Genomic DNA, 13917 nt, shown 5'->3' with positions numbered 1-13917 from the left:
CTAGGTATTAGTGGTTGTTACATGGTGATAATAGAGTAAAATCCTTCCTACTCTTCTAGTACCCACAATACTCTCCTCCATAATTCAGTCAATGTATCCTCAATCACATTGTCAACCTCCTATCTAAAGGCTTATTTACTTTCTAAATTAATAACATCCTTGCTTAATACTGTGTTATGGACCCCATCAGTGAAGAGACTAATTCATCTCTGTACACTCAGCTCTGAGATGAAATAAAATAAACTCCCAACTAACATTTACAGACTCCTCCTTAAGTTCCCCTACAAACCTGCTCCTCTTTTCCCGTTCTCTATTTTAGTAAATAGAATGCATCACCACCCACATGCTAGAAATCTCAACATCATCTTTGCTCCTCCACTCAGCCTAATCTGAATCACACAAGTCAGCAAGCCCTATGGATTCTCTCTGAAATGTCTTTTGAGTCTTCTCCCTGTGTGTCTTTGGACTTAGACTGTCCCCATCCCTGTTCTGGTCACTTGCCTCCTGACTCGCTCACTTTCTTCACATCTACCATAGGTTCCTTCCTCAACACAAACCTGATCATGGCAATGTTTTGCCTAAAGCCCCCTGTTGAGTCCTTCATCTCTACTGATTACTATCCAATTTTCTTAGCATGATTTCACAAACTAGTTGCAGATTATTTTCTACACTCCTTACCACACACCAGGTTACTTAACCTGCATGGGTGCATCTTGCACATTTCACTAAATCTTTTTTCATACTTTACTTTGCTTGGGATGTTTTAATTTCCTTTTTCTGTTTGCCAAAATCTTACTTGTTGTTTTCTCACGTCAGTAAAAATTAATTGTTCCCTGTATAGATTTACCATCAGTGTCCCCTCTCACCTTAAGCAAACCCAATTTATGAAAGTCCAATTTTATGATGAAAGCATATTATTGTTTTCAAAAATGTTTATAACATAATTTCTTTAAATAATTAAATCCCCAGGTATTTGAAGATATAATTCTATATGTAACAATTTGGTTTTGAGGAATAGATCTGTATTTGCAGAAAAAGTGGTTTTAGGGCCAGCCCTGTGGCTCACTCGGGAGAGTGCGGTGCTGGTAGCGCCCAGGCCGCGGGTTCGGATCCTATATAGGGATGGCCGGTGCGCTCACTGGCTGAGCGTGGTGAGGACCACACCGTGCTGAGGGTTGCGATCCCCTTACCGGTCACAAAAAAAAAAAAAAAAAAATTGGTTTTAATAAATACTCTGTCCTCCAGTGCTTTAGAGAGTGAGTGGCTCAAATAGAAATTTGGTCCCAGGACAGAGAGTCTGTAGCAGTTAATGATGATTAATGCCTGTGCACTTTTCAGAACATTGAGCTGAAGGTTGAAGTGGAGAGCCTGAAACGAGAACTCCAGGACAAGAAACAGCATCTGGATAAAACATGGTGAGTTGTAGTTTGAATTAGATGAGCTCTGGTCCTTTCCATCTGGCTTACTAATCTGAAAGCAATAGATTTGGAGACAAATTCCTTAACCTTATCTCTGACATTTGAATGCTGTATCTGATTCCAGAACTGAAACGATGGATTTTCATGTTCTTTCTTTCTCTTGGGCTGTCTTTTACTAGGTCAGATACACCTTGCCATCGATTGGTAAATCCACTAGACCTCGGATTATAAACTTCCTATTAAACAGCAATCAACAAATCAGGAAATAATGAATGTTCCTACTTTTAGAGAGATAAATGCAAATGTGCTTTATCAGAGATTATTAATCAATTGACTAATATCAAGGGCTGACATAATGTTTGGGGAAATGGTCACTCTCATATACTACTGGTGAGAGTGTGAGCTGTGACATTTTTGGTGTGTGGTGCCACTTATTAAAGTAAAAAAGAAGTATTTCCTTTGAGCAAAGAATCCCTAGAAGGAATCTATTCCTCATAAATAAAACCACTAATGTAAAAGTATAAGTGTAAAAGGATGTTTACTGTATCATTATTTGTAATGGTAAAAAACTAGAAACAACTATCCATCAATACAGCAATGGTTGCAGAACTTTTGGTATAACCATACTTTGAACTATTATGCAGCTATTAAAAAGAATGAGTTAGCTCTATACTATTGTCCTGGTGGGAAGTCTTTGATTAAGAAAGGGGGAAGAGTGCTGAGTGATGTTTATAGTATAAGCCTCTTTGGGTAAAGACAAACAGTCCTCTCTGTGTGTACATGTGTTTGATTATGCATAGAAAACAAGTGGAGGATTACACAACAAACTTTGTAACATTGCTTACATCAGGGGAGTGAGATCAGAGTTTGTGATGGAGAGAAGACTTGATTTTTTTCTTATAAACTTTTGTATTCTTAAAATGGTTACTTTTATAATTTATAGTATTTACAATTCAAAAAGTTACTTTTAAATGGCGAATATTATTAAAACTATTATTAAAAATATTTTCAAATTATATCCTGGGATCAATCTGATCTGGCATTCCTTCTGTGTCTACAGTATTTCTTAATATTTAGGATGACAATCCAGCAAGTTCAGAATAGTCAAAACCAGATTTAATTATATACAGTGTGCTGGTATTATGAAATTCCTATTAAGACATTAAGTGAGCTAATAGATTTTCCAAAAACTTATAGTAACAATTGGGTAATACATTTTGAAATTTGTTTAATGCTTCTTAAAAAAAAATTATGTCATATCAACTTTAAATTAGGTGGCATTATCCTATTTTGAGAAATGAGAAAACTAAGGTACAGCGAGGTTAAAGTCTTCTCAAATCAATGGCAGAGTCCACATCTTCCGGCATCTAGTTCGAGGGTCTTCTGACTTCATAACTGCTGTAGCCTCCTAAATCAGGCATTCCTGGCTAACTGAATTACTTAAGAAATGTATAACTTCCATTCCCTAGTGATTGTGGCTAGTGGTTGTCTATTGCATTTATCAAGGAATATGGAGTCAAAGTAAAAATTGATGATTCCTGAGATCTGCCTATTTGGGGGTATTGGGTTATTGTACAACCAAGCCACTAATAGGCGAAAAAAGGCTTTATAATAAAAAAGAAGCTCAAGATCGATATAGCTTCTGGGATGGCCACTATCAACCAAGGAATTAAATAATCTTTAGGGAAGCCCCATTTGGTCTCCACGGACACAAACTCCTGCGCCTTTTTTTTTTTTTCCCCCAGCTCTAATTTGTGCAGTAATTTTTTCTGAAATAACGCTTTAAAAAAAATTATTTATGAATATTCATGGGGTACAAAGCTGACTGTCACCACTCGTGCCCAAGATGTGATGGCCAGATCCGTACTGGCAACATGCCCATTACCACAAATTGTGATTATATCCCATGCCCCCCACCCAAGTATCCCCGACTTTCCTTCCCATCCTCCTTTCCCCACTCCACTTTGTATCCCTAGGTATGCTCTCTCTGGGCCAAGTATTAAAGTACCACTAGGCTTGGTACTTTATGAGCCTATAAAGGTTCAATACTGCCCTAAGAACAAGATGATAGTCTGTGGTTCTCAACAAATGGCTTAAAGCAGAAATAAAACCAAACCGGAATTAAGATCATTCAGCACCTGATACTGCCTCCAAATTTCTAATCCTCAGACATCCAAGAGCAGCTGTTGTTCACTATAAATAAGTTGGTGATACCTTACCCGCTTCATGCTAGTGCCTGGACATTCATTCCTAGGGATATCAGAGAAGGAAAGCTTGGCCAAAATCCTGAGCTTCCATAGATTAAATGTCAGCTCTGCAAGGGACCATGGGAAAATAGAACTCTGGGTAGGTATCCCAGATTCAGGACAGTCTGCTAAGGATTACTGAATGTAAAGGGAGAGATCATTTCTGTAGCTGTCCAAATGGATATCTTGTCTATTCCTTCTAAATGGAAGGAACACCTTAAATTCAAATAACAAGAAAGGCAGGGAACTAACAAAAAGCACTCTAGGAGAGCAGTCTAAAAGCTGAGTTCTGAGCCATCTGATGACTACCTGCCTTCTAAATGAAAGTTCTTCCTCGTGAAGCTATACCAATAATGAACCCTCTAGGGAGTCAAGTATATTTTGCTTGATGAGCAACAAAAAACTAGAGTTTCTAAAAGATTACCTGAAAAGGTTGGAAAGATCAGTTCTACAGATAATTGCACAGGAAAAAAAATGCTTCATTTTTCTTCTCATCAGTGTGACTCTGAATTACTGGAACAACTTTAATGGGTCCACTTGCTAAATTATATGTCTGGCTCTGACTGGCTAATTCTCTGTGGTTTTAGGGCTGATGTGGAGAATCTCAATAGCCATAATGAAGCTGAACTCCGGCGCCAGTTTGAGGAGCGACAACAGGAGACAGAGCACGTTCATGAGCTCTTGGAGAATAAGATCCAGCTTCTGCAGGAGGTGAGTAGAAGTTCCAAAGGTCCAAAACTAGGGGTCCTCTTTTATCTCTTTCCCTACTGTCCTGCCTTCTGGCTTTCCCCTTTTCACTCTCTATTTGCCCTCCCAAATTCATCAAGCATCCCTGTACCTTAGGGCTCCTAGCCCAGGTGTGGACTTTGTAGCCTCTCAGTTTTCCTTCTTTTTACAGGAATCCAGACTAGCAAAGAATGAAGCTGCACGGATGGCAGCTCTGGTGGAAGCAGAGAAAGAGTGTAACCTGGAGCTCTCAGAGAAACTGAAGGGAGTCACTAAGGACAGGGAAGATGTACCAGGAGACCAGGTCAAGCCGAACCATTATACTGAGGCCCTGGCCCAGAGAGACAAGTAGGTGCCTTCCGTGTTATGTTGTCTTTTCCTGTTCTCAAGGCTACAAGAACATACAGCAGCCACACTGTTCCCTTTTAAGGACTGCCAGTGGAATGTTCACCATATCTGAGACTTTATGGCCCTACAACTAAAGGTTTTCTTTTTAGGGTTCAGTCTTCAATGGTATCCACTAATAAAACTCACTTCTTGGAGGTCAGGAGCCTAAATAGGGATAAGTGAACAATTAAGTGGTCAAATGGTAGTAAGCAAGAGATTTGAATTTACTTATTCAGCAAACATTTACTGAGCACCTGTTACATGCCAGATACTGGGCTAAGCTCTAAGGTTATAGAATGAAAGACCCAGTTTCTGTCACCAAGAAAAACATTACACAATTTTAATAAGGAAGTAGCATGGGATGTGAGAAATAAATTTCTGTTTATATTCTACCCATTTTATAGCATTTTGTTATAGCAGCCCAAACAGACTAAGACAGTGCCAATTGAAGGTTTCCTGGAGGAGGTAAAATCTGAGCTGAATTTTGAAGAACGAACAGGAGTTAGAAGAAATGGGGTAGGAAGTAGATGGGGAAGGGAAATGTTCTATGCAGAAGAAGAAACCATGGCAGAAAGACACAGGGAAAGTAATATTTCAAGAACGATAAATAGTTCTATGTAACTAGAGCACAGGGTCTGGAAAGAGACTAGTGAGGAGTAAGCTGTTTTGGGAATATTGGTCTGATTGTGTCCGCTTTGTATATCATAATAAGGAACTTGTATTTTGTCCTGAAGGTCACTGGGCAGTTGAGGTTAACACCATCTCTACTGTCTAGGGTACTGCAGCAACTTCCTAAATGTTTTTTCTACTTCTAGTCCTGCCCCTTTCATTCCATATCAATTTAACAATTCAGAGCAGTTTTGAAGTGGAGAATCCAACAACATAATATTAGCAGATAGTTTAGCCTCTTAGGTGCATGATACTGTGGTGGCACAAAAAGCTTTAAGGAGCTTTTAACTGAACAGGCAAAAAACACATGTAGACACAATGACAATGCGATCTTTCCAAGACACATGTCGTTGCAGAGGTATTTAAAAAAGCTTTCCAATACCTTCAGGAAATAACATCTGTACTCCTTCACATGGCCATCAGAGCCTTTTATGATGTGCCCTCTGATTTCTTCCAGACTCATCACCCACCATCACTCCTTCACATTTCACTCATGCCAGACTAGTAATAATAATAATAATGGCTTGTTTAACAATCTAATGAAATAGGAACTATTATACTTTATAAATGAAGAAACTGGCATTTAGAGAGTTGTGTAACATGGTTTGAGGCAGTGCTGGAGTCCAAATTCCTCCAAAGCTATGTCAGGTCTCCAGAATTTTGCTCAAGCTTTTACTTCTGTGGGAAGCATCTGCCACGCTTTTCCCTTCTGGTAAATTCATTCATTCTTCAAACTTCACTAAGGCATCATTCATCATTCTCTGAAGGCTTTTGTGACAGCAGAATTAAGTCTCTGTATTGTTGCTTTGCTTTATATGCATATACATTATTGCACAATTTTGTGTGATGTTGTATTTGCTTTCAGATCTTCCCTGCTAGATCCCCTGAGATTTTGTTCCATCTCTGTTTTCAATAAACACTTGTTAAACTAAAAATTAACAACCCCCCCAAAAAAAACAACACATGCACAGCTGACAAATAAATTGAGACAGTTCATATCCAAACACCTTGAACAACTTTGGAGAGTAAGAGTAAGAGAGTAGAACATCTGTAGAGACTGAGGACCAAAAGGATGAGTGAGGTATGAGGCTTGAGAAAAGTAGAGGTGTTGTAGCACATGTACCATAGGGAACTTCATATGGAGTCCACATTCACCATCATCATCATCATCATCATTACAGTTTATATTTGTATGTTTTCAGGTTTTTAAAGTTCTTTCTTATCCCCAAACCTTAGCCGATCCTCACATTCTAAATGAATTTATCATTTGTTTATGAGATTCCTACTTAACTTTCTGGTGCCCCTCACCTTTCTGCCAAACTATTTTCCTTTCAAGATGCTATCACTATATTACACAGGAATCATAATCACAATTGGAAATATTTCATCTAATACCCAGCACATTTTCAAGGATCTGGCGGGTATTTCTAGTACTCTAATACATATAGAGAAATAGCAAGATATGCTTTTCATATAGTAAAGAACCATGGGTTCAAATCACATAACTTTGTTTGATTTGAACCCATAGTTTTGTACACTTCAGCACAGCATGCAGTCTTTTACAATTTAATCTTAGTCTGAATTTCCAGCCTCTTCTCTAGCCATTGCCTCCTCCCTGCCACCTTTTTTCCCGTAATTCTTCCCCAAATACACACTGTATCTTCATGCCTTTATTTCTTTGTTTAGGCTCTTCCCTTTGAGCCTGGAAAACAACCCAATCTTCCACATTTCTTCTCCTGAGCTTCCCCAAACTCCTCGAAGTCAAACAAATCACTTCTTTATCTTTCTTCCTATAGTTCCATGTCAGTATTCAATGTACTATATGTTATATATCTCTACTATGGTAGCACTTATAACATTCTACTTCTGTTATTTGTTTATGTAGTTGTGTTTCCTCACTCCCCAAACCACTAGCACATACACTCAAAGAATTTAAGTTTCGCAACGCAGAGATTGTGTCTTTCCCAACAATATATTCCCAGTACAGTAGAGTGCACTGAGTAATAGTTGTGTTTCCTCACTCCCCAAACCACTAGCACATACACTCAAAGAATTTAAGTTTTGCAACGCAGAGATTGTGTCTTTCCCAACAATATATTCCCAGTACAGTAGAGTGCACTGAGTACACACAATGGTTATCTAAGAACAGTTTTTTGAATGAGATAGCAATGACCAAAATAACAACCTCTGGGCCCTTATTCCAATAGTTAACATACCTATGGCTTATAGATCCATGGATAGTCTTCAGGAAATCCATAAACCCAGTGAAAATGTAAGCAAAATATTGTGTGTATCTTTGGAGGCTAGGGAAGAAAATACATGGCTTTCTGAATAAAAGTATTGAAGGTAAAAACCTACTGTTTTAGACCATACTATCTTTGGAATGAGCTAAAAAATAAAGGTAATAGTATCATAATGATAATTGTTGTTCTTTTCCTTTGCTCCAGGAGAATTGAGGAGCTGAGTCAGAGTCTGGCTGCCCAGGAGAGGCTTGTAGATCAGCTTTCTCAAGAGAAACAACAACTGCTACATCTGCGGGAGGAGCCAACTGGCATGGAAGTACAGGTAAGGTTTGTGCTGTATGTCCTGAGGCACTTGCTTCATGCTTTCATGAGCCCTACTTTTTTTTATATCTAAATGTATTACTTATCCATTGCTGTGTTGCAAATTACTACAAAATTAGTGGTTTAAAACAATATACATTTATCTCACAGTTTTTGTGGGTCAGGAATCCAGACATGGATTAGCTGGATTCTCTGGTCAGGGTCTCACAAATTTGTAATCAAGGTGTCAGCTGAGCTGTTGTCTCATCTGGAGGCACACCTAGGAAATGATCCATTTCTAAGCTCCCTTAGGTTGCTGGCAGAATTTAATTCTGTGTGGCTTCAGAAGTTATGGGGCTTGCTTCTTCATAACCAGCAGTGGAGCTGAAGATTCGGTTGCTTCTCCCACTCCTAGACCCTTTTTTAAGGGTCTAATCTGATTAGGGTACACCCACCAGTATAATATCCCTTTTGGTTAACTTAAAACCAACTGATTAGGAACTTCAATACATTTGCAAAATTCTTTCAGTTTTTCTGTTTAACATAGAATAACTATGCAGTGACATTCTATCACTTTTGCCAAGCTTTATTAATTAGAAGCAAGTTACAGTTTCCACCAATACTCAAGGTTTGGGGATTACACAAAGGTGTGGATACTGGGGATGGGGGCACAATCAGAGGGGCCACCGTAGAATTTTGCCTTCTACACTGAGCGATTTAGAACTATGGAGAACATATGTTGTAGTTTTAATATTGAAAAGAGAAATCCTCATTATCGTGAAAATAACTGCATTGATTTTCATCTATATTGTTGTTTTTGGAGATTACCTCAGAGGGAACTCCCCTCCTCCATTCAATTTTTAATTTTTTAAAAATATACTTTCTAAATGAACCCTAGAATATACCTGTGCCCAAGCAACATAAATAATTTCCAGGTATTCTTACATTCTTACATTGGTCTTAGATCAATGATAAAACAAAACATGTGATTTAATTTATTGGTTCACATATACAGAGGCTGAAGTCAGGATAAAAGAACAGTGATAAGAATTAGTTTACACCTGTGCTTCCTTACCTTTTCCATGCATGGTACATATAGCAAATAATAATATTTGTAAGGCATAGAGGTAAATAAATAGAGCTTCTCACTTGGAGGTGGCTAGTCTGTGTGCTTAGGCCATAATGAGGGCAGAAGAAATCATTATCTTGGTCAGACTAGTAAACCTCTTAGAATGTGGCTCCATTTTGGTTGGAAGGATCTGGTTAACAAACTCAAGAAATGATGTGTGTGCAATGTAATTTGACAGATAGGAGTAAAAATTAAAATTCAGAGGCTATACATATTGAAATACAGGTGGTCTCTGACTTGACGATGGTTTGACTTATGATTTTTCAACTTTACAATGGTGAGAAAGTGATATATTTTGAATTTTTATCTTTTCCTGGGCTAGCAATATGTAGTACAATACTTTCTTGTGATGCTGGGCAGAGGTGGCAGCCTGCAGCTCCCAGTCAGCCACATGATCATGAGGGTAACTGATACTCGCTGGGCAGGCAGTAAGCTGCAGCTCTCAGTCAGTGTACTGTATTCGATAAATTTCATGAAATATTCCACACTTTATTATAAAATAGGCTTGGTTGATAAATTTCATGAAATATTCAACACTTTATTATAAAGTAGGCTTTGTGTTAGATAATTTTGCTCAACTGAAGGCTAATGTAAATGTTCTGAGCATGTTTAAGGTAGGCTGGACTGGGTAAGCTTTGATGTTAGGTAGGTTAGGTGTATTAAATGCATTTTCGACTTCCAACATTTTCAACTTACAATAGATTTATTTGGGACATAACCCCAATTTAAGTCAAGGAGCATCTATATATGGAAAGTTTCTGAAGGGACTCTTTAAAAAGATCCCATAACACTTTTTTAGTAGGAAGAACTCAACTAGCATAAGGAGAAATGGATTTCTATCCTGATTCTTTTTTTACTAGTTATATGACTACGGATATGTTACTTCTCACCTTTCATAAGTGTAAAATGGGAAGATTAGCCCAAAAAATATCTAAAATCTCCTATAATACTAACATTCTATTACAATGACTCCAGCATCACTGGAAAAAAGTATTAGCCCCCAAAATGAACACTTTCAAAAGAAGAATACTTGTGTAAATTCTGAAATAAAATCACTCATTGCTCTAGTTTTATATTTACAGACACATACATACTGATATATATGTATATATATTTATTTTCATCATTTTCTTTTGTGTGCACTGAAGTGGATATATGTAGTTCAGTATTTGAAATGCTAAGGAGGAGAATTTGTTTGGAATCAGTTTTCAGAACAGATTTGAAAAACTGAAAGATTATAATTTCAAATAGACAAAATTATTTAAATTATATTCTAAATGAATGCCTAAAAAAGAGATAAGTACAGCATCCAGAGGATAATAATATTGCATGACCACTGGGTAGGAAAAAGAAATTCATAAAGTCACATAAATTGTACTAAATCTATATGCTTCTTTACTGTTGCCTGGAATCTATAAAAATGTATTGTTACTGTTGTTATTCAACATTTTGTACATTTAGAAACCTGACCATATTGTGCTGTTAATTCTGTAAGACAATGGTGCCCAAACTTTTTCATAGAAAATTCATTTTCATAGGAAATGATTATACATCAGTGATACTTTGAAATAAGTGACTGGAGCTGTTCGTCGTTGGAGGTAATTGCCCATAGCCACTTCAGGACCTATCTACCACCCTCACAGCTGGAGGGAATCGGTACCTCTGCACAAAGGTGGGCCACTTTGAGGCACACTGTGCTAGAACACCCACGTTGGAAAGCTTTGCCACAGGTGGTCCTCTCTGGGGTGGAGGACAGAAAGCCTCCCACAGCTCATTTCCTACTTTCTCCCTTTGGCCCTATGGCTTTTGGAAAAAAATAATCAGGCTGTAAGTACTGACAGCGTGAACAGAATTTTATTATTTCTAAAACATCCCAAAGTGGTCTGGCCAGAGAATGCAGCCTTTTAGTGAGTGTCCAGATAATCCTGTGAGAACTTCCTTCTTCTCTCAATGTGTGTTTAGATTCAAAGGAATGGATATGTTTTTTGGTCACTATGCTTCTGTCTTGTACTCTGTGGCCCAGATGGAAAGAAATGTTGAAGTGATTTCTATAATGTCTTGGGATCTTTTAGCCATACTCAAGTGGTTCAGACTGACTTATGGAGGGATACAGTCAAGTTCAAGTTCAGAGAAAGAATCCTGATCCTTTGATAATTGATTCTAGTATGAAGTCCCCTGGATTCAAACTAGGGAAGCAGAGTGGTATGAAAGAATGAGCTCAGGTTTTGTAGTTTGAATCCCAGCACCACCACTTTTTAGATGCATAGCCTTGGATAAGTGAAATAACCTCTGCAAATACAGTTCTCTTCTCTGTAAAATAGGGATAAAAATACCTAATGTTCATTTCTAATACCTTTGATAAGGATTAGAAATAATATATATGTTGTGCTCAGCATATTGCTCAAAACACAGTAACTACTATTATCATTATCCATATTAACAATCTGAGGCAATTCTTAAAATAAGTAGCAGCTATAAAGACAAAAATAAAATTAATAAATATAGCAGTCATTCATTAGTGAGGTTAATGGTCATAATTCTCCTTCTGCACCTGTTACCCTTGCACATACAAGAACTGGGGTTTTTTGTTTGTTTTTTTTCTGACTGGTAAGGGGGTCATAACCCTTGGCATGGTGTCGTCTTTTTTTTTTTTTCTGACTGGTAAGGGGGTTGTAACCCTTGGCACGGTGTCGTCTGCACCATGCTCAGCCAGTGAGCACACCGGCTATCCCTACATAGGATCCGAACCCGCAGCCCTGGCGCTACCAGCACCGCACTCACCCCAGTGAGCCACGGGGCCGGCCCTACAAGAACTATTTTACAGGCAAAGACTGAAATCAAAGTTTCCAATTTGTGTTACTGCTTCCCAGGAGGACCACAACAGAGTGTGAATGTTTCAAGGCAAATTGGTCACAATGACTATTATATTTTACTTTAATTTCCTAGATTAAAAGAAATATTGAAGCACTTTCTATAATATCAAGGGAATATTTAGTCATACTTAAATGGTTTAGATTATTATAATATAAAACCTAAAAGTGAATCCACAGATTTCTCAAATGCATATTCCAAGTGTAATTTAAAATATTTATAAATGAATATTCAACAAATTCTCTATAGTAATAACATCAGCACATATGGTAGCATTTCCTATGTGCCAAGTGCTGCTCTAAATACTTTATATATTAACTCAAATTAATCCTCAAACAACTCTGTGAGATAGATATAAAAGAGACATAAAGCGAAAGTAACATAATAAAATAACATTTATTTTAATATGTAAATTCTTGGGTTCAACTATGTGAAAACACATAAAGAAACAGTCGGGTGCTTGTACCTGTATAGAAAAATCACTGTAAATGTCCTAGCTTCAAATTCAGTGTGATAAAGGTATGTTATGCTGGCATTTCAAAAACAGCAAGGGGCTATGCCATTAGTAATGAGCATGTGGCAATACCAAGCTGACAATCTCTTGGTAAATTTCCAGACAAAATCCAATCTTCCCTTAATTTACATAGTAGTTTAAATTCATGGAAAATTCACTGTATATTAACATTGTGGTCATATATACAGCAGAATTAAGTTCTAGGTTCAGATGATTATAAACAGTTTTTTACTTCCATTAGCATTCAGTGGAACATTCGAAGGTCATTTGGTGTTTGGGACAATGCTTTGTCCTGCCCATTGCAAGTTATGTAGCACCTCTTGCCCTTGCAAGTTATGTAGCACCTCTTGCCTCACTGTGACAACAAAAACAACAACATGCCACGAATTTCCAAGATGCACTTTAGGAGATGGTGAAATTGCTTAGGGAGAATCACTGGTCTACGGGGGCCTAGCCTTCAAAGGGCTTCAAAGCCTTGAAAGATTGGCATGTAAACAAAATTAAAATGTAGTGTGATAGATGAGATAGAAATATATGCATGGTGTTTTAAAAAACCCACAGATGAGAGGAATTAACTCTACCTTTAGAAGTCAGAAAGGGACCTGGAGTTCACCCTTGAACTGGGTCTTAAAGGCTAAATACACCAGGCAGAAAATAGGGGAAGATCATTCTAGGCAGGGGGGGGACACATACAGGGGGTGTATATACAGGGGTATGGAACATAGTTAAGGAATTGGGAGTAGTTGGTGTTACCACACATATAATAAGTGTTGGAGAAAGATGAAATATATAGTTGGAAAGTACCATAAGTGTCAAGCAAAGGACCTCATGTTGTAGGCAATAGAGAATTTTTTTAAAAAATAAGCAAGGAAAATAAAAGCATATGATCTGCATTTTAGAAAGGCAATCCCAGTAGTTGTGTAGCCTGAGGATTGCTCAGAAACCAGATAAATGATGACACCTGTTGAGAGGGAAAATCATGGTGTAACACAGCTATCAACTGCTTCTTCAGGTCCATTCTGTGCATTAGATAGGAGTGAAGAATATTATAAAACCAATTATAAAGCACTTTGTCTCTCCCTTCTGTATGTGGTAACGTATGGTAAATCTTTCTTTTTGTGACACCTGAAGCCTATGCTATGCGTGATATCCTTTTCTGCTCATAGTAGCAACATCATAGTTCCACTGTATTATACCCAAACCTTTGCTTACCCTGCCAACTCTAACCACAGGAGCCACACCCCTATAATGTGGAAGGCAAAAGTTCAATTTCTAAGCTCTGGGCCTGCTCTGCAGAGGTTAAAAAATCCCCTGATCTCCAACACAACCATCCTTAGAATCCCTTACTGGTGCTGGAGGACAAAAGAGCTTGGACTGATTCAACTTCCTTTACTTCCCCCACCCATCACAATTG

The 13917-nt window shown here is 37.9% G+C and overlaps 1 protein-coding gene across 1 annotated transcript in view; it reads left to right on the top strand.

Annotated features, from left to right (window-relative positions):
* The window catches only part of PDE4DIP (phosphodiesterase 4D interacting protein), a 153448-nt gene that overhangs the window by 27168 nt on the left and 112363 nt on the right, over window positions 1–13917 (top strand). Inside the window, exons 2-5 of the mRNA XM_008583029.1 lie at window positions 1339–1415; window positions 4252–4375; window positions 4563–4738; window positions 7894–8011. Coding sequence (XP_008581251.1) covers window positions 1339–1415; window positions 4252–4375; window positions 4563–4738; window positions 7894–8011 — 495 coding nt within the window. The remainder of the gene's footprint in view (window positions 1–1338; window positions 1416–4251; window positions 4376–4562; window positions 4739–7893; window positions 8012–13917) is intronic.

This window comes from Galeopterus variegatus, unplaced genomic scaffold (assembly GCF_000696425.1).
Source record: "Galeopterus variegatus unplaced genomic scaffold, G_variegatus-3.0.2 Scaffold2798, whole genome shotgun sequence".
Lineage (NCBI taxonomy): Eukaryota > Metazoa > Chordata > Mammalia > Dermoptera > Cynocephalidae > Galeopterus > Galeopterus variegatus.
Note: the sequence above shows the minus strand (reverse complement) of the source record. Positions and strands in the feature narration are given on the sequence as shown.